This window comes from Phyllobates terribilis, unplaced genomic scaffold (assembly GCF_046119375.1).
Source record: "Phyllobates terribilis strain yellow unplaced genomic scaffold, ASM4611937v1 Scaffold_5__5_contigs__length_657084704, whole genome shotgun sequence".
NCBI lineage: Eukaryota > Metazoa > Chordata > Amphibia > Anura > Dendrobatidae > Phyllobates > Phyllobates terribilis.
The window spans coordinates 633767427-633790277 of NW_027362765.1; the positions used below are offsets into that span (position 1 = coordinate 633767427).

General features: G+C 47.4%; 1 protein-coding gene across 2 annotated transcripts in view; it reads right to left on the reverse strand.

The window, feature by feature from the left end:
- The window catches only part of LOC141273798 (zinc finger protein 692-like), a 165180-nt gene extending 146429 nt beyond the window's left edge, over window positions 1-18751 (reverse strand). For both annotated transcript variants that reach the window (XM_073686159.1, XM_073686160.1), the window contains exon 1: window positions 18650-18751. In XM_073686159.1, the coding sequence (XP_073542260.1) occupies window positions 18650-18655 (6 nt within the window). In that variant the 5' untranslated portion in view covers window positions 18656-18751. The remainder of the gene's footprint in view (window positions 1-18649) is intronic.
- Between the last annotated feature and the right edge of the window lie 4100 nt (window positions 18752-22851).

Below are 22851 nucleotides of genomic sequence, written 5' to 3' on the forward strand. Positions count from 1 at the left end.
CCTGCATGGGACGACCTGCTTCCTGTTGTCCATGCCTGCTCCCCTTGCCCCTAGCACTTATGCTTACTAGCTTTAGGGATCCTCAGCAGCATCACCCCACGGGGTGAGGTGGCTGAGTTCCTCTTTACAAAAACACATTTTTATTATACATCACATTGACATTTTTGACAGTGGCATTATATGACATATCAGATCTGGGAGGGTTGTCAGGAATGTATCGGGCAACCAACAGTCCCAGATCAGTTCCCAATAGCACATTTCTGGGGAGATTCTAAGACACCCCCACTTCCCTTAACCCCCTCCCCGCACCCTAGTTCAGGAAAACTTGGGCCATCGGTATGGGACGGCGAACACCCCCAAACCCAGTGACAGTCAGGGTCTTCCCAGGAATGAGTTCATCTGGTAACACGAACTCGGGGCGGATGAGGGTACATTCTGCGCCACTGTCCTTAAGGCCAACAGTAACGGTGTTTCCCACAGTAGCAGGTTGTAAGTTCTCCCGGGCCCGGCCAACCTCCCCACCCACAAAAAGAATTGCTGCAGTAGGCCATGGGGCCTCAGGTGTTGGGTCCATCTTCTGCCTCTCCGGGCAGACAAGGCTGATGTGACCTGTTTGGTCACAAGTATAGCACTTACGGGAGTCAAGTGCAGTTCGGGTGCTGGAAGATGGGGCAAAATCCACTGAGGGCCGGCTGGCTGGAACACCGGGGGTGGTTGTAGGCTTACCACCTTTCCAGCTGGCGGCGGCTGACTTCCGCACCTCCGGCGTGCGGTTGGCCTCATAAGTATCTGCGATCTGGGCTGCTTTGGCGGCTTCCTTTGGCTCCCGGTCAAGCACAAACTGTCGAACTTCCACTGGGCAAAGATGAAGAAACTGGTCATTCTCCATCAGATCCTTCAGGTCCTTGAAAGTGGTGACTGACAGTCCTCGGATCCACTACTCAAAGTTGGTTCTGAGCCCGTCTACCATGTCACTGTAGGTGTCATGTGGTCCACATTGGAAGGCTCTGAACTTTTTCCAGTAAACCTCCGGAGTCAGCTGGTACTTTTTTATCAGGGCCTGCTTGACGGCCTCGTAGTCTCCATCTTGCTCTTGAGGGAGAGAAGCAAACACCTCCAGAGCTTTTCCTCTGAGTCCTTGAGTTAAATACCTGGCCCACTGGGCTTCAGGCAGCTGATACTGTCTGCAGGCTTTTTTAAATCCCCGCAGAAATATGTCCAAATCTTTGTCCTTTTCCATCACAGGGAGAAATGCTCAGGACGGGGTTTTAAAGCCGTTGGTGCTGCTGGACTCACTGCTCGATGGGGTGGATCTCGGCACCTGGATTCGGGGCAACTCCAGCTGGTGCCGCTGCTCATCTTGCCACTTTCGCTCAGCAGCCTCTCTGTCAGCTTGTCGCTCAACATCCTCTTGGTCATCTTGAGCCTGTCGCTCAGCAGCCTCTCGGTCAGCTTGGGCCTGGCGCTCAGCAGCCTCTCGGTCAGCTCGGGCCTGGCGCTCTGCTTGGTCTTGGAATTTCAGGATCAGCAGCAGTCGTCCATCACGATAGTCTGCGGCAAGCTGCTCCAAGGCCATCTGCAGGTGGGGGTCCACACTACTCTGGCTGCGGGGGTGGCTGGCAATCACAGGTGGGACCCCTGCAGCAGCGCGATCCGGGCTTGGCTGGCCGCCCCATCATCAGGACTCTGCTGTGAAACGGGCTCTGCAGCACCTTGCAACAGTTCAGCAATCATTTGGGCCTTGGTTTTGCCCGTGGGGTCAATCTGCCTCAGCTCACAGAGAGCAGTGATAGTGTCCTCTGACTGCTGGTGATACCAGGGCTCTTCACGTGTAGCCATCATTGCCAAATAAAAGATAGGATAGAAAAACAAGAGAAGGGAAGGGATGCAACTGCTACATGTATAGTAATGTCCCAGATAAAAAATATTAAAATACTGAGTCTGATTTCTTAAAACTCTGCACAGAATTCTCACAAGAATCGTGCAAGTTTTCAGTGACAGGAATGATTGCTCAATCCAGCCACTGATGTTCTGTAATATCCCACCGCTTGCCACCAATTTGTCAGGGATTTTAACAGCAACGACACTGAGGAGATCACGCAATAACTCGCCGTGCCGTCACTATGTCCGTATTTCGTCCGGAAGCGCGAGCACACGATCCAGACTACTCACTAACTTAGGAATCGGCAAGCGACCAGTGAGCATATGGGCGTCACACCTCCGGATTCCAAAGCATGGAATACGTGTTTACGCCCCCCGTACGGTCACTGTCACCTTTACGATAGCCCAATTATTATTATTCTTTGCCACTACCAGCCAAGTTTCAATTATAATACAGGTCTGGCCGGACGCCTGCGTTTTGGTAGTGTATATGGCTTCGGGGAAGGGAACGATTACAGGACAAAAGAAAAAGAACTATTAAATTTTATATTTAATCCAAAAGGGAGGCAGTGTTTAGGAAAAATATATACACAAGGATATTACAATGGAGACATTAAAATACATAAGTAGTTACATAAAATAAACAGGATAAAAGAAGATAACTTACTATACGATCGCTCAGACGATTCAATATAGGTGGAGGAGGAGCTCCCCAGATTGATTTGAGCGTTATCGAATGCGACCCGCTGCTTATAGCTCTTATATCCCCCTGCCAATGAGTGCTCATGTATTTTTCATGGGTTCTCTTATACCTAAGGGGAGATCTATCCACACGTCCCTGGTGGTGATATCATGTGGGCTGGTCTCCAGCCTGCACATTTTTATTAAAAACGCTAACTTCTGCGATAACATCGCTCGTTGATCGCAGAAGCTTGCAAGCGATGCCATTTTTCTGTTATGATTTTACCTGCATTTAGAGACCACGCATCGCATAGTTGCAGTCTGCTATTCTGGTGGTTTTGTGCTACAGCTCCCTGATTTTGCTTACAGCAATGAAAAACTATGTATACCTTCCTCGGCTGTCCCTGCCACTAAAAATATAGGTCCCGTTATTGTCGGACGTATGAAACTTACAATATTTCACATTTCGTTTCGTTTGCAGGAAGACACTGTAGATTGTCATCTCTGGACTGTGTTAATTGGGGCTTTGTGCTGAGATTTTTTGGAGACAGCTTGGTACTGACAAAAGGGAGAAATGGTCAATATCCATGTCATGGAAATATGGAAGAACATTTTCCTGACATCAATATCTTCCTGACATATGCCATTTGAAATTTAGTTACTATCTAGCAGCATGTGACTAGTGATTTTATTCATCTAATTATGCATCTATTGTCTCCTTCTGCTGTATATGTCACCCTCTGTGTGCCCATTTACTTTTATAGGTAATCTATCAGCAGGTTTTTGCTATGTAATCTGTCAACAGCATGATGTAGGGACAGAGACTCCAGCAATGTATCACTGTGTGCAGCCGTCAGGGCTGTGCAGTCGGTAAGCCAAAGCTCCGACTCATCAATTTCCCTGACTCCGCACTCCGACTCCACAGCACTGCCTCACTACTGAGCATGTGCATAAAGTGCGCACAGATTAATCTCAACTAAAAGCAGAGATCCTTAGATCAGGAACAGAACAGACATTTATAAGACATTTCATAACTCTCTCAAATTCTTGAGACAGGGTGACACTAGACTAGACTAGACTAGACTAGGTCTCCACTCCCCCCTTTCCTCTTCCATCTGTGTTGCACTAAGTCTTTCCCACACCTTGTGTGACATTATCGCCGGACGAGCACATTTTGAAATGGAAAAAAAAAAAGAAAACTAACACTTTTTTTTTTTTCTGTGTGTTTTGGGGTGTGGACTTTTTTTTTCTTCCTTTATCCCTTCGTATGGGTTCAGTTGCAGAGCTCGCAGAGCGGCTGCAAAGGCTGTCTCTGGAGGTGAATGACCTCCGTGGTTAGGTACAGCAGCAGCATCAGCGGCTACAGGTCGCCAATGTGGGGGTCTCTGCAGGTAGGCCTGTCCAGCCTGAACCCAAAGTTGCCCTCCCGGACAGGTTCGCAGGAGGTAGAAACAAGTTTTTTGTATCCAAGGAGGCATGCAAACTGTATTTTAAACTTTGTCCTTACTCCTCTGGAAATGATGGTCAATGGGTTGGAATTGTGATCTTTCTACTGCAGTGAGATCATCAGTCGTGGGCGTTTTCTTTACCACAGGACTCGGTTTGTCTCCAGTCTGTGGAGGGGTTTTTCGGGGCTCTGGCCCTCATCTACGATGACCCTGACCGAGTTGCCTTGGCTGAGTCTAGACTACGTCGCCTTCAGCAGGGGAATCAGTCAGTGGAAACGTACAGTTCGGAATTCCATAGATGGGCAATGGATTCCAAATGGAATGACTCAGCCCTTAGAAGTCAATTTTGTGAGGGGCTTACTAAAAGGTTGAAAGATGTCTTGGCAGTATATGAAACCCCTAAGTCCTTTGAGGCTGCCATGTTGTTGGCCATACGTCTTGATAAACGATTTTGGGATAGACGGGTAAGACCACCTTTTCTGGGGCCTTCTTGTCGGGGTTGTGTACCTCTGCCGGGGGAGACATCTGGGGTTGAACCAGTAATGGGGGACGTAGAGGAACCCATGCAGTTAGGGGGTGTCTCTGCATCATACATCTCCCCGGAGATTCGCAAGAAAAAAGGTGTATTTTTTTTTGTGGGAAAAAAGGACATTTTGTTGGAACCTGTCCTTCAATTCTTAAACAAAAGGAGACCCAATTAACTCTTGGTAGTCTGGAGTTGGATAAACAAGGGGTGCATTTGTGGCCAAACTGCAGTTCCTGCTTTGTCCTGACAGCAGAGGTGATGCTAGAGAGCAAAACCAAGAAAATGTCTGTGTTTGTTGACAGTGGAGCTGGAGTCAGGATGGTTGATGCTGAGTTTGTGAAGACTCATGGTCTTGCTTGCTTTACTTTAGATAAACCTATTTCCATTTTTGCCATCGACTCGGCGCCACTTGCACAGAAAGCATTTACTCAGATTGTACATAATGTAAAACTGAGGGTGGGGTCAGTTCATTGTGAAATAATTCCTTGCTATGTCCTGGACAATCTTCCCACACCGATTGTTTTGGGTATTCCTTGGCTTGCTAAACATAATCCGTTGGTGGATTGGCAAACCAGGGAGATAGTTGAATGGGAAAATTACTGCCAAGAGAACTGTTTAGATATTTCCCTTGCTACTGTCTCTACGGAAATATTACTTGCTTTTCTGTCTGGTTTTGAGGACGTTTTTTTCTGAGAGGGAGTGTCAGGATTTGCCTCCTCATCGTGTTTATGACTGTCCTATTAACCTGAGCCCCGGAGCTAAACTACCAAAGTCCAGACTATATAATCTTTCTGGCCCTCAGAGAAAAGCCATGAAGGATTTCATTGCAGAGGGTCTGGAGAAGGGACATATCAGACCCTCATCTTCGCCCATGGCGGCAGGGTTCTTCTTTGTGAAGAAAAAAGATGGTGGTCTACGTCCCTGTTTAGATTTCCAGGAATTAAATCAAATTACTATCTGCGATTCATACCCTCTTCCTCTGATTTTTTCAGACAGGTTGTGGGAGCTAAGGTATTCTCCAAGTTGGATTTAAGGGGAGCCTACAACCTGGTTAGAATCAGAGAAGGGAACGAATGGAAAACAGCATTCAATACCCCGGAAGGACATTTCGAGAGTCTGGTTATGCCTTTTGGTTTGACCAATGCACTTGCGGTATTCCAGCATTTCATAAATGATATTTTTCATCATTTGGTGGTGAGGTTTGTGGTGGTCTACCTGGACGATATTTCGGTTTACTCACCTGATTTTGAGACACATTGGGGGCATGTTAAGCAGGTGCTCCAGATATTAAAGGGACAACAAACTTTATGCCAAACTGGAAAAATGTGTTTTTGCTGTTCAGGAGGTGCAGTTTTTGGGGTACTTGTCATCTTCAGGTTTCCGGATGCATCCTGAGAAGATTCATGAAGTCCTTGATTGGGAAAGTCCCGAGAACCTGAAGGCTCTACAACGCTTTCTGGGCTTTACTAATCTTTACCGGAAATTCATCCAAAATTACTCTGTAATTGTAAAACCCCTTATTGACATGACTAAGAAGGGGTCTGATTTTTCCAAATGGTCGGATGCCTCCCTCCAGGCATTTTCTTCCTTAAAGAAACATTTTGCCACTGCACCTACAGTACAGACCAAAAGTTTGGACACACCTTCTCATTTAAAGATTTTTCTGTATTTTCATGACTATGAAAATTGTACATTCACACTGAAGGCATCAAAACTGTGAATTAACACATGTGGAATTATATACTTAACAAAAAAGTGTGAAACAACTGAAAATATGTCTTATATTCTAGGTTCTTCAAAGTAGCCACCTTTTGCTTTGATGACTGCTTTGCACACTCTTGGCATTCTCTTGATGAGCTTCAAGATGTAGTCACCGGAAATGGTCTTCCAACAATCTTGAAGGAGTTCCCAGAGATGGTTAGCACTTGTTGGCCCTTTTGCCTTCACTCTGCGGTCCAACTCACCCCAAACCATCTCTATTGGGTTCAGGTCTGGTGACTGTGGAGGCCAGGTCATCTGGCATAGCACCCCATCACTCTCCTTCTTGGTCAAATAGCCCTTACACAGCCTGGAGGTGTGTTTGGGGTCATTGTCCTGTTGAAAAATAAATGATGGTTCAACTAAACGCAAACCGGATGGAATAGCATGCCGCTGCAAGATGCTGTGGTAGCCATGCTGGTTCAGTATGCCTTCAATTTTGAATAAATCCCCAACAGTGTCACCAGCAAAGCACCCCCACACCATCACACCTCCTCCTCCATGCTTCACGGTGGGAACCAGGTATGTAGAGTCCATCCGTTCACCTTTTCTGCGTCGCACAAAGACACGGTGGTTGGAACCAAAGATCTCAAATTTGGACTCATCAGACCAAAGCACAGATATCCACTGGTATAATGTCCATTCCTTGTCTTCTTTAGCCCAAACAAGTCTCTTCTGCTTGTTGCCTGCCCTTAGCAGTGGTTTCCTAGCAGCTATTTTACCATGAAGGCCTGCTGCACAAAGTCTCCTCTTAACAGTTGTTGAAGAGACGTGTCTGCTGCTAGAACTCTGTGTGGCATTGACCTGGTCTCTAATCTGAGCTGCTGTTAACCTGCGATTTCTGAGGCTGATAAACTTATCCTCAGAAGCAGAGGTGACTCTTGGTCTTCCTTTCCTGGGGCGGTCCTCATGTGAGCCAGTTTCTTTGTAGCGCTTGATGGTTTGTGCAACTGCACTTGGGGACACATTCAAAGTTTTCCCAATTTTTCGCACTGATTGACCTTCATTTCTTAAAGTAATGATGGCCACTTGTTTTTCTTTACTTAGCTGCTTTTTTCTTGCCATAATACAAATTCTAACAGTCTATTCAGTAGGACTATCAGCTGTGTATCCACCAGACTCCTGCACAACACAACTGATGGTCCCAACCCCATTTATAAGGCAAGAAATCCCACTTATTAAACCTGACAGGGCACGTCTGTGAAGCGAAAACCATTTCCGGTGACCTCTTGAAGCCCATCAAGAGAATGCCAAGAGTGTGCAAATCAGTCATCAAAGCAAAAGGTGGCTACTTTGAAGAACCTAAAATATAAGACATATTTTCAATTGTTTCACACTTTTTTGTTAACCGGTTCCCGACCGCCCACTGTAGATAAACGTCGGCGCTTGCTGGGCTCTGTGCAGCGCCGACATATAAAAACGGTGGATGGTCCAGCAAGCACTACGATTCCGGTGCAGAGCGTTAGCTCTGACAGGGGACATTATCGGGACCTGATTGGATCAGGTCCCAATGATGTTAACCCTTTGCTATGTTCTATATGCCGCGATCTATAGTGATCGTGGCATATAAAAGATAGACAGAGGAGAGGGGGTCGTCTTACTTACCTCTCCGACGACCCCTGATACCTTCCAGGACCTGGCGTTGCTATGGCAGCTGGAGGTCACATGACCACCTCCAGATCTGCCATAGATGGTGTCCTGCCAGGCTCAGCCTGCCAGCTAAAGCCTGGCAGGACACACTGACTGTGAAACAGTCAGCAAAGATCTCATGTAATGTAATACATGTCTATTACATTACATGAGATCAGTGATCAGAAAAATAAAAATTAATGTCCCATACAGGGACCAAGTAAAAATGTAAAAAAAAAAGTAAAAAAAAATGTTTTTAAACTGTTAAAAAAAAATCACAAAATAAATAAAATATTAAACCAATAAATCCGTATATTTATGCAAAACCAAAAAAAGTACACATATTTGGTATCGCCGCGTCCGAAACAACCCGATCTATAAAACTGTCACACTAATTAACTCCTTCTGTGCACACCGTAATAAAAATAAATAAAAAACGGAGCAAAAAAATATGCTTTTTCATCATATCGCCAAACAAAAAGTGGAAAAAAATGTGATCAAAAAGCAAAATGGAAATAAAAATGGTACCCCTGAAAACGTCATCTAGTTCCGCAAAAAAAAAGCCGCCATACAGCTCCATCAGCCGAAAAATAAAAAAGTTATAGCGCTCAGAATAAATCAATGAAAAAAAAATTTTTTCTATAAAATTGTTTTATTGTGTAAAAGCGCCAAAACATAAAAAAAATATACAGTAAGTGTAGTATCGCTGTAAAAGTACTGACCCGAAGAATAACGCTGCCTGATCACTTTTACCACACGCGGAACGGGATAAAAAAAAACCTCAAAAAACAATTTCTGAATTGTTGGTTTTTGCTAATTTTACCTCCCAAAAAACGGAATAGAAAGCGATCAAAAAATGTCACATACCCAAAAATGGTACCAATGAAAATATCAACTCGTCCCGCAAAAAACAAGCCGTCACATGACTCTGTCGGCCGAAATATGGAAAAATTATAGCTCTCAAAATATGGCGATGCAAAAACTAGATTTTGCCAAAAAAGCGTCTCTTAGTGTGTGACAGCTGTCAGTCATAAAAACCCAATATAAATCTGGTATCTCTGTAGTCGCACCGACCCGAAGAATAAAGTAATCTACTCAGTTATATCACACGAGGAACGGCGTAAAAAATAAAAAAAAACAATTCTTCACCTGCTACTGATTTGTTTATTATGTCTCCCAAAGATCGCAGTAAGGCTCTGCTCACATTTATCCTGCGCTCTGCGCTGAGCACTTACACCAGAGTTTCCGTGTAAATCTCTGAAATATGTGAATCAGACCGAACTCATGACGGAAGATTCCCTGTAATGAGGCAGATATAGGCTACTGTGGATGCCGTCTGGCCTGTGATCCCACGGTGTCATTTGTTTTAGGCGTGCATAAAAGTGCGGTTGGCCACAGTTTTGTGCACTTCTGAAAAAAAGGACACCGCTAAACAGAGGCCAGACGGAGTCCAGAGTAACTCTGCTGCCTCATTACAGTGAATGGATCCCGCAGGGGTTTCATCTGAATTACATCACTTGGAAATTTAGATGGAAACCCCGATGTAAGTGCTCAGCCTAGAGCGCCGGATAAATGTTATGTAAAATGTTCCCAATAAAAGCTTCAACTCAGTCCTCAAAAAAAGCTAGTCCCCACTCAGGTCCGTCATCTGTTAAAAATATAAGGGACTTCCAAGTTACTGGTAGCAGAAAGGCTCTGGAAAAGCGAAATGGCCCTTGCCCCCCAAAAGAAATTCAGAAAATTTTGTGCTCCCAAATCCAAATACATATTCTACAATAATTTGTTCTCCAATTGTCAAATAGCACTCCGTCCCCCCCAGATCTCGCCGTATGGTTGAGCGGTACGATACAGCCACATATGGGGTATTGCCACTTTTAGAAGAAATTGTGTGACACATTTCAGCACCATTTTTACCCATTGCCCTGTGTGAAAATGTAAAATCTTTTTTTGTGGTAAAAATATAATTATGCTTTTTTCACTGCCCAATGCTATAAATTTCAAAATTAAAAAATACTCACTACTTCCCTAGATGAATTCCTTGAGAGGTGTAGTTTACAAAATGGGGTCACTTGTGGGGGTTTCTGCTGTTTCGGCATGTCAGCGACTCTTCAAATGTGACATGGTGTCTGCTGCCTATCCCAGCCAACATAGCGCTCCTTTCTCTTCCGAACCCTGCCGTACACCAAAGCAGTGGTTTTCCCCCACATAAGGGGTATCGGCGTACTCAGGAGAAATTGCACAACAAATTTCATGGTGCAATTTCTCCTGTTACCCTTATGATAATGCAAAATTAGGGAATGAAAAACATTTTTTGTGGGAAAAATGTGAAAATTTTATTTTTACGGCTCAATATTATAAACTTCTGTGAAGCAGCTGGGGGTGCAAGGTGCTCACCACACATATAGATAAGTTCCCTAAGGGGTCTAGTTTCCAAAATGGTGGCACTTGTGGGGGGGTTCCACTGTTTAGGCACATTAGGGACTCCCTAAATGCGACATGGCGTCCGCTAATTATTCAAACAAATTTTACATTCAAAAAGTCAAATGGCGCTCCTTCCCTTCCGAACCCTGCAGTGCACCCAAACAGTGGTTTGCCTCCACATATGGGGTATCGGCGTGTTCAGGAGAAATTGGACAACAAATTTCATGGTGCAATTTATCCTATTACCCTTATGATAATGCAAAATTAAGGGATGAAAAACGTTTTTGTGGGAAAAATGTGAAAATTTTACTTTTACGGCTCAATATTATAAACTTCTGTGAAGCACCTTGGGGTTCAAGGTCAAAAATGTTAAGGTTGAAGCTTTGTCCCAGAGCTTCTCTGGTGGTGGTGACCATAAGAACCCTGCCCCGATATTACAGAAAGGGGTAGTCATTTCGGCACTGTATCCTGAACTGGAGGTTGAGGTGTTGCCCTTCAGGAAGGTTATTTGTACCATTAAATCTGCGCCGCAAAGTAATTAAGGAACTTCATAACTCTATGCTTGCTGGGCATCCAGGTGGTAAGGCAACCGCGGACCTGCTCTCTCGTCATTTTTGGTGGCCGGGGTTGCATCGGGATGTGATTGAACATGTATCTGGTTGTAGTATTTGCGTGCATTCTAAGGTCTCGCATACCCATCCGTTTGGTACTCTTCTTCCGCTACCTATCTCTAGCAGGCTATGGACACACTTGTCTATGGATTTTATAACTGACCTACCGGTTTCTACAGGCAAAACGGTGGTTTTGGTGGTAGTAGATAGATTCAGTAAAATGGTTCACTTCTTCGCATTGCCTGCACTTCCAAATGCCAAGACACTTGCTCAGGTGTTTATAAATGAGATTGTGAAGCTTCACAGGGTTCCCTCCTATGTGGTGTCAGATCGGGGGGATCCAGTTTGTTTCCAAGTTCTGGAAGGCATTCTGTTCTCGACTGCAGCTGTCCTTTTCCTCTGCCTTCCACCCTCAGTCGAATGGACAGACCGAGCGTGTCAATCAGAATTTGGAGACCTACCTCTGGGGTTTCGTCTCCGAAAATCAGGAGGATTGGTCATGCTACTTAACACTGGCAGAATTTGCCATTAATAATCGTCAACAATACAGGTCACCGTTCTTCGGTGCATACAGTTATCACCCACAGTTTGGTACCTTTAGTGGGGGAGGAGTTTCAGGGGTTCCGGAGGAGGAATGGTTTGCTTCGTCGCTTTCCTCGGTATGGCAGGGTGTTCTGAGAAATTTAAAGAGCCTGGGAAACCGGTATAAACGTATGGCTGACAGAAAACGCTTGTCAGGTCCGGACCTGAATGTGAATGAATTTGTGTGGTTGTCTACCAGGAATATAAGATTGAAAGTTCCGTTTTGGAAGCTGGGACCTAGGTTTATTGGTCCCTATAAAATAACCGCCGTCATTAACCCAGCAGTGTTTTGGCTTGAACTTCCTCAGGCCCTTAAGGTCCACAACGTGTTCCACAGGTCTTTACTCAAAAAGTATGTGGAGCCTCCTGAGCCCTCACCTCTACCACCGCCTCCAGTAATGGTTGACTGTAATCTGGAGTTCCAGATTTCAAGGATTGTAGATTCTCGTCTCCAACGTTGTTCTCTACAATACTTGGTGCACTGGAAAGGCTAGGTTTCAGAGGAGAGAATGTGGGTTTCAGCGTCAGAGATGAACGCTCTCAGGATAGTTCGCTCATTCCACACCTCTTTCCTGAGAAACCCGGTCCTGAGGCCACTCGTAGAGGAGGGGGTACTGTCACAGGTGTGTCAGAGGTGACAGACCGTCACCCTGCAGTTGGCTGTAGGAGATCTCTACGTTTGGCATTACAGACATCTTCTTAGAGGCTGTGTCTAGGACCTAGTGGCTACCTCCCTCTGGCTAATATACACCCTGCCTGGGTGTATAAATACCTGCTGTGTTTCAGAGGGAGTTGCCGGTGATATTCATTAATCCTAATGAAGACTTCAGCAAGAGCAGTATTTTCTCCTCTCTGGTGTTTGAAGACGTGTGCGCATTTGTCTGGAGTTGTCTATAAGCTAAGCAATTTCCCCTGTTTGTCCTTCCTTTTTGTCTTTAGAGTTCAGTTGAGATTGACTAGTGCTCATCTCCTCCTTTCCCTAGCCTGAGTCTAAAGTCAGGGAAAGACAGGGCGAGGAACGCATGCGGCGATCGGTTAAGAGCCAATATAAGGTCGATAGTTGAGGCAGGGTGACACCAGACTAGGAGGTCTCCACTCCCCCCTTTCCCTAGTGTCTGGGCTCCCTTTCCCTCTGTGTTACACTAAGTCTTTCCCACACTTTGCGTGACACAGCGTGGTACAGCAAGAGCAAACGGAGCCAGAAGCGTCAGCACGAGCAAACGGAGCCAGACGCGTCAGCAAGAGCACACGGAGCCAGACGCGTCAGCAAGAGCACACGGAGCCAGACGCGTCAGCAGATGACCAGTTTTTCAGGATGTTTTAACCTAGCCTCAGATTACCATTTGGGTCTTGATATATACCTCTGAAGTAAGCCACTGTGACCTCTACTGGGTGAGTGGGGGTCAATCACTACATTCACACATGTGTTGGGAACTTTCACATAACCAGATATGAACATGGCCTTCGTGACCTAGACATTTCTGTAGTTCTTGATAACTGAACACAACTAGTATCCCCATCTGTATAATTAAAGTTCACCTGCCAGCAGGATTGTGCTCAGTAAACTACATACACTGTCAGGAGGGCGACATTTCACTGATTAATATGATACCTTGGTTGATGAAATCCATGCTGTGCTTCTTGTGTAATCTTTACTTTCAGTTTGGAGATGATATGCTTGTGCTCTGGGGGTCCTGTGGGGTGGGCTCTATCTGGTGCTCTGCTTGCTTATTCATCTGTACGCTCTTATGACTGATCACTGTGCCTTCACTGACCAGCCTCCTATTTTACGTAAGGAATCTAGTAGTGCAGGCATACCTCCCAACTTTTGAAGAAGAGAAAGAGGGACAGATCATGTGGCGAAGGCACATTGAGCTGTCATAAGCGCATACAGATGAAAATGTGAGCAGAGCACCAGATAGAGCCCCCACCCACCCACAGGCCACCCCGGAGCACGGGCATATCATTATCTCCAAACTGAAAGTAAAGATTACACAAGAACCACAGGACGGATTTCATCAACCAAGGTATCATTTTAATCAGTGTAACGGCACCCACCTAACAGTGTGTGTGGTTTACTAAGCACAATAATGCTGACAGGTGCGCTTTAAAGTAATGTTCAGTTAAAGGGAAAGTGGACCCCAAAAGCTCTAAAATACGTAAACCATCAAGCAGAGCAGGTATTTACCCTTTTTGGGTCCAGTGCCAGCTCCCTACTACTCCGGTCACATCAACAGAACATATCACTACTGCAGTCAATCACTGAGCTCAGTGACTCATGCCATTTACCTCGTCACAGAAGCTAAGCTCAGTGATGTGACGTCACTGCTGCTGCCAAAACACTGAGACTGGAGCAGCGGAGAAGAGGTGGTACTGGACCCAGGGATGGCGAGTACCTGCTCTGCTTGGTATTCTATGTATTTTGGGGTACACTTTCCTAAAAGTGGAAAACCATTAAAGAACTCCCCAAGAAAAAGGTTAGCCAGATAAATAGGGGCGGCCATTATCATTTTATTTCAGATTGCTGGAAGGTGTGAACAATGTGAAGAGAACAAGTGATTCCATCTGCACTACTTAGCTCTTCTTACTACAGAATTAGTCTGATGAAGAGGATTTGGTGAGTTTTGAAGTAGCAGATTTTATGCAACTATTAGGGTACGTGCACACAGTCAGAAAACGCTGCGGATTGGACACAGTGCACTTGCGCTGCGTGCAAACAGCAGCATTCTACATTACAAGCAAAGAGGATGGGATTTCAAGAAATCCCATACCAACTCTGTGTCTCCGTGCACCTGCGGATCACCTGCTGACACGGAAATGCGGCGCGTCTTTCCAGACCACAGCACGTCAATTTCTCTTGCGGAATCGCTAGTCTCCACAAAAGAAATTCTATCAGTGTAATATATAGGATGCGGTGAATCCGCATGGTTCAACGAACACATGTGGATTCACCTGCGTGCAGCGCTTTGGACGCAGCATAAAGTATACTGCGTTCAAATCGCTGACAGTACGGATCATGTGCACATACCCTTAGATAAATTAGTTGACTTGTGTTTTTTTTTTACATTTGTTTTTGCTGCTGCTTTTTTTTGGCTCTTTGGGGTGTCATGCTTTTATATAAAACGCACATGAGTTTTTTTTACCTGCAGATTTTCCGCATTTAATGCAATCCTAGAGGAAAATCCGCACAGAAAACGCAGCGTACCCGCAAGAGAAACTGTCATGTTGTGGATTTGAAACCGCACGTCAGTTTACGCAGAGTAGGTAGAAGATTTCTATAAACCCCATCCACTTAGCTGGAACTGTAAGATGATGTGCTTTTGAAACTCATTGTGGGAGCAGAGCCTGACGCTACAATCACATAACCACCTATAGGAAACACTGACACAACTGAGCCTGATGTTATCCAACAGGACTATTCAGAGGACCATTTTTTTCTAGTCGCAGCATGCATTATTCTCTTCTGTAGTTCAGATGAGACAAATCTATTTAATTCTATGGGTGCAAAAGAAAATCAGATCCCATATGGATCAACCGCACAGCAGCCGATAGTTACAGGTACATCATCATCATCACCAACACTGGAAAGTGTAAACGGAGGGAACAACACAGGTGATCGCTCCGCCCTTATTACTGGGCCATTTTAGACCGGCTCCTGCGCACCAGGGCTGTGGAGTCGGTAAGCCAAACCTCCGACTCCCTCATACAAGGCTCATGTTTAAGTGATAAATTTACTGTAGTACAGATTCGTCTCAGCTATAAGTCTAGACCCTTAGATCAGGAATAGGATAGACATTTATAGGACATTTCATAATTTTCCCAAATTCTTATGAAAAAATATTCCCCACAAACTGCATTCAACTACTGTACCCAATTTATTATATATTTTAGGAGTTGGAGTCAGTCCATTTTATACCGACTCCGATTCTGACTCCACAGCCCTGCCCTGCTGCACACATCCCATAAGAGTGGTGCAATCCCTGGCCACGCACACACAGGCGCATACTGCACACACACTGCGCAAACAGGCGCATACTGCCCATACAATGTGCAAACAGGCGCATACTGCCCATACAATGTGCAAACAGACGCATACTGCACACACACTGTGCAAACAGGCGCATACTGCACACACACTGCGCAAAACAGGCGCATACTGCCCATACACACCGCAAAACAGGCGCATACTGCCCATACACACCGCAAAACAGGCGCATACTGCCCATACACACCGCAAAACAGGCGCATACTGCCCACACAATGAGCAAACAGGCGCATACTGCCCACACAATGAGCAAACAGGCGCATACTGCCCACACAATGAGCAAACAGGCGCATACTGCCCACACAATGAGCAAACAGGCGCATACTGCCCACACAATGAGCAAACAGGCGCATACTGCCCACACACACCGCAAACAGGCGCATACTGCCCACACACACCGCAAACAGGCGCATACTGCCCACACAATGAGCAAACAGGCGCATACTGCCCACACAATGAGCAAACAGGCGCATACTGCCCACACAATGACCAAACAGGCGCATACTGCCCACACAATGACCAAACAGGCGCATACTGCCCACACAATGACCAAACAGGCGCATACTGCCCACACACACCGCAAACAGGCGCATACTGCCCACACACACCGCAAACAGGCGCATACTGCCCACACACACCGCAAACAGGCGCATACTGCCCACACACTGCGCAAACAGGCGCATACTGCCCACACACTGCGCAAACAGGCGCATACTGCCCACACACTGCGCAAACAGGCGCATACTGCCCACACACTGCGCAAACAGGCGCATACTGCCCACACACTGCGCAAACAGGCGCATACTGCCCACACACTGCGCAAACAGGCGCATACTGCCCACACACCGCAAACAGGCGCATACTGCCCATACACACCGCAAACAGGCGCATACTGCCCATACACACCGCAAACAGGCGCATACTGCCCACACACACCGCAAACAGGCGCATACTGCCCACACACTGCGCAAACAGGCGCATACTGCCCACACACTGCGCAAACAGGCGCATACTGCCCACACACACCGCAAACAGGCGCATACTGCCCACACACTGCGCAAACAGGCGCATACTGCCCACACACTGCGCAAACAGGCGCATACTGCCCACACACTGCGCAAACAGGCGCATACTGCCCATACACACCGCAAACAGGCGCATACTGCCCATACACACCGCAAACAGGCGCATACTGCCCATACACACCGCAAACAGGCGCATACTGCACACACACACCGCAAACAGGCGCATACTGCCCATACACACCGCAAACAGGCGCATACTGCCCACACACTGCGCAAACAGGCGCATACTGCCCACACACACCGCAAACAGGCGCATACTGCCCACACACACCGCAAACAGGCGCATACTGCACACACACACCGCAAACAGGCGCATACTGCCCATACACACCGCAAACAGGCGCATACTGCCCATACACACCGCAAACAGGCGCATACTGCACACACACACCGCAAACAGGCGCATACTGCCCATACACACCGCAAACAGGCGCATACTGCCCATACACACCGCAAACAGGCGCATACTGCACACACACTGCGCAAAACAGGCGCATACTGCCCATACACACCGCAAACAGGCGCATACTGCCCATACACTGCGCAAACAGGCGCATACTGCCCACACACACCGCAAACAGGCGCATACTGCCCACACACACCGCAAACAGGCGCATACTGCCCACACACTGCGCAAACAGGCGCATACTGCCCACACACTGCGCAAACAGGCGCATACTGCCCATACACACCGCAAACAGGCGCATACTGCCCATACACACCGCAAACAGGCGCATACTGCCCATACACACCGCAAACAGGCGCATACTGCACACACACACCGCAAACAGGCGCATACTGCCCATACACACCGCAAACAGGCGCATACTGCCCACACACTGCGCAAAACAGGCGCATACTGCCCATACACACCGCAAACAGGCGCATACTGCCCATACACTGCGCAAACAGGCGCATACTGCCCACACACACCGCAAACAGGCGCATACTGCCCACACACACCGCAAGCAGGCGCATACTGCCCATACACACCGCAAACAGGCGCATACTGCCCATACACACCGCAAACAGGCGCATACTGCCCATACACACCGCAAACAGGCGCATACTGCCCATACACTGCGCAAACAGGCGCATACTGCCCATACACTGCGCAAACAGGCGCATACTGCCCACACACTGCGCAAACAGGCGCATACTGCCCACACACACCGCAAAACAGGCGCATACTGCCCATACACACCGCAAACAGGCGCATACTGCCCATACACACCGCAAACAGGCGCATACTGCCCATACACACCGCAAACAGGCGCATACTGCCCACACACTGCGCAAACAGGCGCATACTGCCCACACACACCGCAAAACAGGCGCATACTGCCCATACACACCGCAAACAGGCGCATACTGCCCATACACACCGCAAACAGGCGCATACTGCCCATACACACCGCAAACAGGCGCATACTGCCCACACACACCGCAAACAGGCGCATACTGCCCACACACACCGCAAGCAGGCGCATACTGCCCATACACACCGCAAACAGGCGCATACTGCCCACACACACCGCAAGCAGGCGCATACTGCCCATACACACCGCAAACAGGCGCATACTGCCCACACACGCATACAAAGCACATATACTACACAAACGCATACTGCACGTGCGCGCACACACACACATATATATATATATATATACACACACACACACACATACATACATACATACTGCACATCACGCACTGCTTCCTATGGAGAAAGACCTTGTTCACATGAGACTTGTAGGAAGCTGCCAGCAGACAACTGTGCGCTCCTCACAAGATCTCTGTATAGGAGCCACGTGATTACCACCGCACATAACGTACAGGTGAGTATGCTGGAACTTCTAGTCCCACAGCAAGGAGTCACCACTAGCAACACACCACAGGCAGTTATCCCTCAGTGACGTCACTCAGCCGGGCCCTGACTGCCATCTTAAAGAAGCTGCACATTGAAACCCCGCAATCCTCACCTGCATTGCCCTTTTAAGAGGGTGGTCCGCACTGCACGGCCTGGCGCTGCTCTAAGTTCCTTGTTGAACCGTGTACACTGACGTCAGTATGTGGGCGTGAACACGGACGTCAGGAGGGCGGTATAAAGCTGACTAACGGCCGCCATTTTTGGTAAGGGAGAACCTTTCTGCTGCCAGGAGTCACAAAAATAAGTAGCCTATTACCGTTTATCATAAATCATTCTAAGAAGCCCAGTTGTCACATATGTGTGTATAGAAACTTCTCACACTCAGGGAACACACACTAATCAGTATTGTGAAGCTCTATTATAGCCGCAGACATATGACACATTTCCTAAGAACATATGTTTAAGACGGCGGCCGGTTGGTATTCGGTCAGTATTTTTTCTCAGGAGTGGGAGCCCAAACCAGGAGTGGGTGATAAATGCAGAATTGGTGACTTGTTTCTATTATACCTTTTCTCTGATTGTTCCTCATCTGGTTTTGGCTCCCACTCCTGAGAAAGAATGCTGACCGAATACTGACCAAATACTGATTTGCTGTTCAAAATAGTTACCTACAGGCCAGGTATTTAAAACTGGTTACTCCATCACACGGATTACATATAACTTCGCTCCAAACTCAGTTATTTGTAGTGAGCTTGGAAGATACTGTCCTCCATTTAAAATGGGCAAGGCGTGTGGCAAGGGACAGGGAAGTGGACATGATGGTGCTGGTGCATGCAGAGGCCGAGGCCGTGAGCAAGATGAAATTGTGCCATAAAAAACACCCACATCTTCTCGCTCGACCTTCCTGCCCTAATTAATAGGGGACCGCAGCACACCACTATTGAACACAGAGCAGTGTGAAAAGGTTGTTGGTTGGACTGCGGATAATGCTTCCAGTCACTTAGCCACCACCACCCTGTCTTCCACACGGTCAAGTCTCAGTAGCCGTGAGTCTGGACTGCATATTCCTCACCCTGATCCTCCTTCCTCCCAACATGCCGAATACCCAGAGACAACTGATCCCACACGTGGACACTCTGCTGTTCACTTTTCCATTTATAGATTCGGGCCTCTCGCCCAGTCCACTTGAAGCGGGGCGAGAGGATATCGCGTGTAGCGATGCCCAAATATTTGAGCAGCCACGGTCACACGAAGGCGATGGTGGGAAAGTGTCACAAGAGGTGGACGATGATGAGACACAATTGCCAGAAAGTCAGGAGGAGGACCAGGGTACGGAAGTGGAAGACGAGGTGGTGGATGATATAGTAACTGACCCAACCTGGCAGGAGGACATGCAGAGCGAGGACAGCAGCACACAGGAGGAGGGAGGCAGAGCACCCCAAATGGCAGGAAGAAGCAGTGTGGTGGCCGCAGACAGAAGGAACGCAACCGTTCCCTGTAACACCAACGCGAAGGAAGTTGCCAGTACAACTGTTAGGTCTTCCTGAGTCTGGTTGTTTTTTTAAAGACTATGCCGATAACCCCAAAAAGGCCATTTGCACCACCAGCCAGGCCAGCATTAGCAGGGGTGGCAAAACTAGCAGCCTGACCACCACCAGCATGATCAGGCACATGGCAGCAAAGCACCTGACTTTGTGGGCCGAACCCCAGGGTCCAGGAACAGTGTCTGCGGGTGGCACCATTGCTTCTTCTGCTGTTGTGCATGCAAGCCAATCCCCTATCCATGGTGCATGCGAAGATGCCTCCTGCCTTGCACCTGTCGTTGCACACTCTCAAGTAGCAGCATCAGGAAGCATGTCCACGTCCTTGTCCCAGCGCAGCATGGGCTTTACAAGTATAGGAGGCCCGCTCCTTTCTAATGGGAACTTTTTTTTTATGAGGCCTTCCTCCACGTCTTTTTCAAGCGGCATTGGAGTGCCTCCCAATTTTTGGCAGCCCTTTCATTCACTGCATAGGCAAACACAATGGAGGACCCACTTCCTAATAATGGGAACATTTTTTTTCAGGAGGTTTTCCTCTACTTCTCTTCCAAGGGGCATGGGAGTACCTACAAATTTTTGGCAACCCTTGCATTCACTGCATAGGCAAACATAATGGGAGACCCACTTCCTAATAATGGGAACATTGTTTTCAGGAGGCCCTCTGACCTCCACATCTCTTCCAAGGGGCATTGGATTGCCTCCAAATTTTTGGCAACACTTGCATTCACTGCATAGGCAAACACAATGGGAGACCCACTTCCTAATAATGGGAACATTGTTTTCAGGAGGCCCTCTGACCTCCACGTCTCTTCCAAGGGGCATTGGAGTGCCTCCAAATTTTTGGCAACCCTTGCATTCACTGCATAGCCAAACACAATGGGAGACCTACTTCCTAATAATGGGAACTTTGTTTTCAGGAGGCCCTCCTCTAAGTCTCTTCAAAGGGATATTGGGGTGCCTCCAAATTTTCAAAGTGGTATTGGGGTGCGTCCAAATTTTGGGCAGCCCTGCCATTCACTGCATACGCAATAACAGTATAGGAGACCCACTCTTTAATAATGGGAACAATAAAACATAGCCGGCTGATGGCTCTCTAAGAATAGTGAGGGCCGACTGCTGGCCCTTTAAGAATAGTAAAGGCCGCCTGATGGCCGTATAAAAATAGGCTTTGTGACTTTCAGAGTCCCTCCTTCATAAATGAAACACAATGTTTCTGATGATATCTCATACAACACATGGCCAGATAAGGTTGTAAAATGTTAAAATGACATTTCCTGGTGAATGCATTTGTCACAGTTGAAAGCAATGCAAAAGTGAAAAGCATTTTAGTGCTCGCTCATCACTAGTAATACTATATGCAATGAGGGCTCAGCGCCTAAGCCTGCTTCATACAGCCACCCAACATGCAGCATACATGTACGGCGGATGCCAGGAAAGGGGTAATAATATATGCAGTGAGAGCTCAGCTCCTAAGCCTGCTCTATACAGCCACCCAACATGCAGCATTTATGTACGGTGGATGCCAGGAAACAGGTAATAATATTTGCAGTGGGGCCTCAGCGCCTAAGCCTGCTCCATACAACCACCCAACAAGCAGCATACATGTACGGCGGATGCCAGGAAAGGGGTAAATCTATATGAAGTGTGGGCTCAGCGCCTTCAGCCTGCTCCATAGAGCCACCCAACATGCAGCATACATGTACGGTGGATGCCAGGAAAGGGGTAATAATATATGCAGTGAGAGCTCAGCTCCTAAGCCTGCTCTATACAGCCACCCAACATGCAGCGTTTATGTACGGCGGATGCCAGGAAACAGGTAATAATATTTGCAGTGGGGCCTCAGCGCCTAAGCCTGCTCCATACAGCGACCCAACATGCAGCATACATGTACGGCGGATGCCAGGAAAGGGGTAAATCTATATGAAGTGTGGGCTCAGAGCCTAAGCCTGCTCCATGGAGCCACCCAACATGCAGCATACATGTACGGTGGATGCCAGGAAAGGGGTAATAATATATGCAGTGAGAGCTCAGCTCCTAAGCCGGCTCTATAGAGCCACCCAACATGCAGCATACATGTACTGTGGATGCCAGGAAAGGGGTAATAATATATGCAGTGAGAGCTCAGCTCCTAAGCCTGCTCTACACAGCAACCCAACATGTAGCATACATGTATGGTGGATGCCAGGAAAGGGGTAATACTATATGAAGTGTGGGCTCAGCGCCTAAGCCTGCTCCATAGAGCCACCCAACATGCAGCATACATGTACAGTGGATGCCAGGAAAGGGGTAAATCTATATGAAGTGTGGGCTCAGCGCCTTCAGCCTGCTCCATAGAGCCAGCAAACATGCAGCACACATGTACGGCGGATGCCAGGAAAGGGGTAATACTATATGCAGTGAGAGCTCAGCTCCTAAGCCTGCTCTATACAGCCACCAACATGCAACATACATGTACAGTGGATGCCAGGAAACAGGTAATAATATATGCAGTGAGAGCTGAGCTCCTAAGCCTGATCTATACAGCCACCAACATGCAGCATACATGTACGGTGGATTCCAGGAAAGGGGTAATACTATATGAAGTGTGGGCTCAGCGCCTAAGCCTGCTTCATACAGCTACCCAACATGCAGCATACATGTACGGTGGATGCCAGGAAAGGGGTAATAATATATGCAGTGAGAGCTCAGCTCCTAAACCTGCTCCATACAGCCACCCAACATTCAGCATACGTGTACGGTGGATGCCAGGAAAGGGGTAATAATATATGCAGTG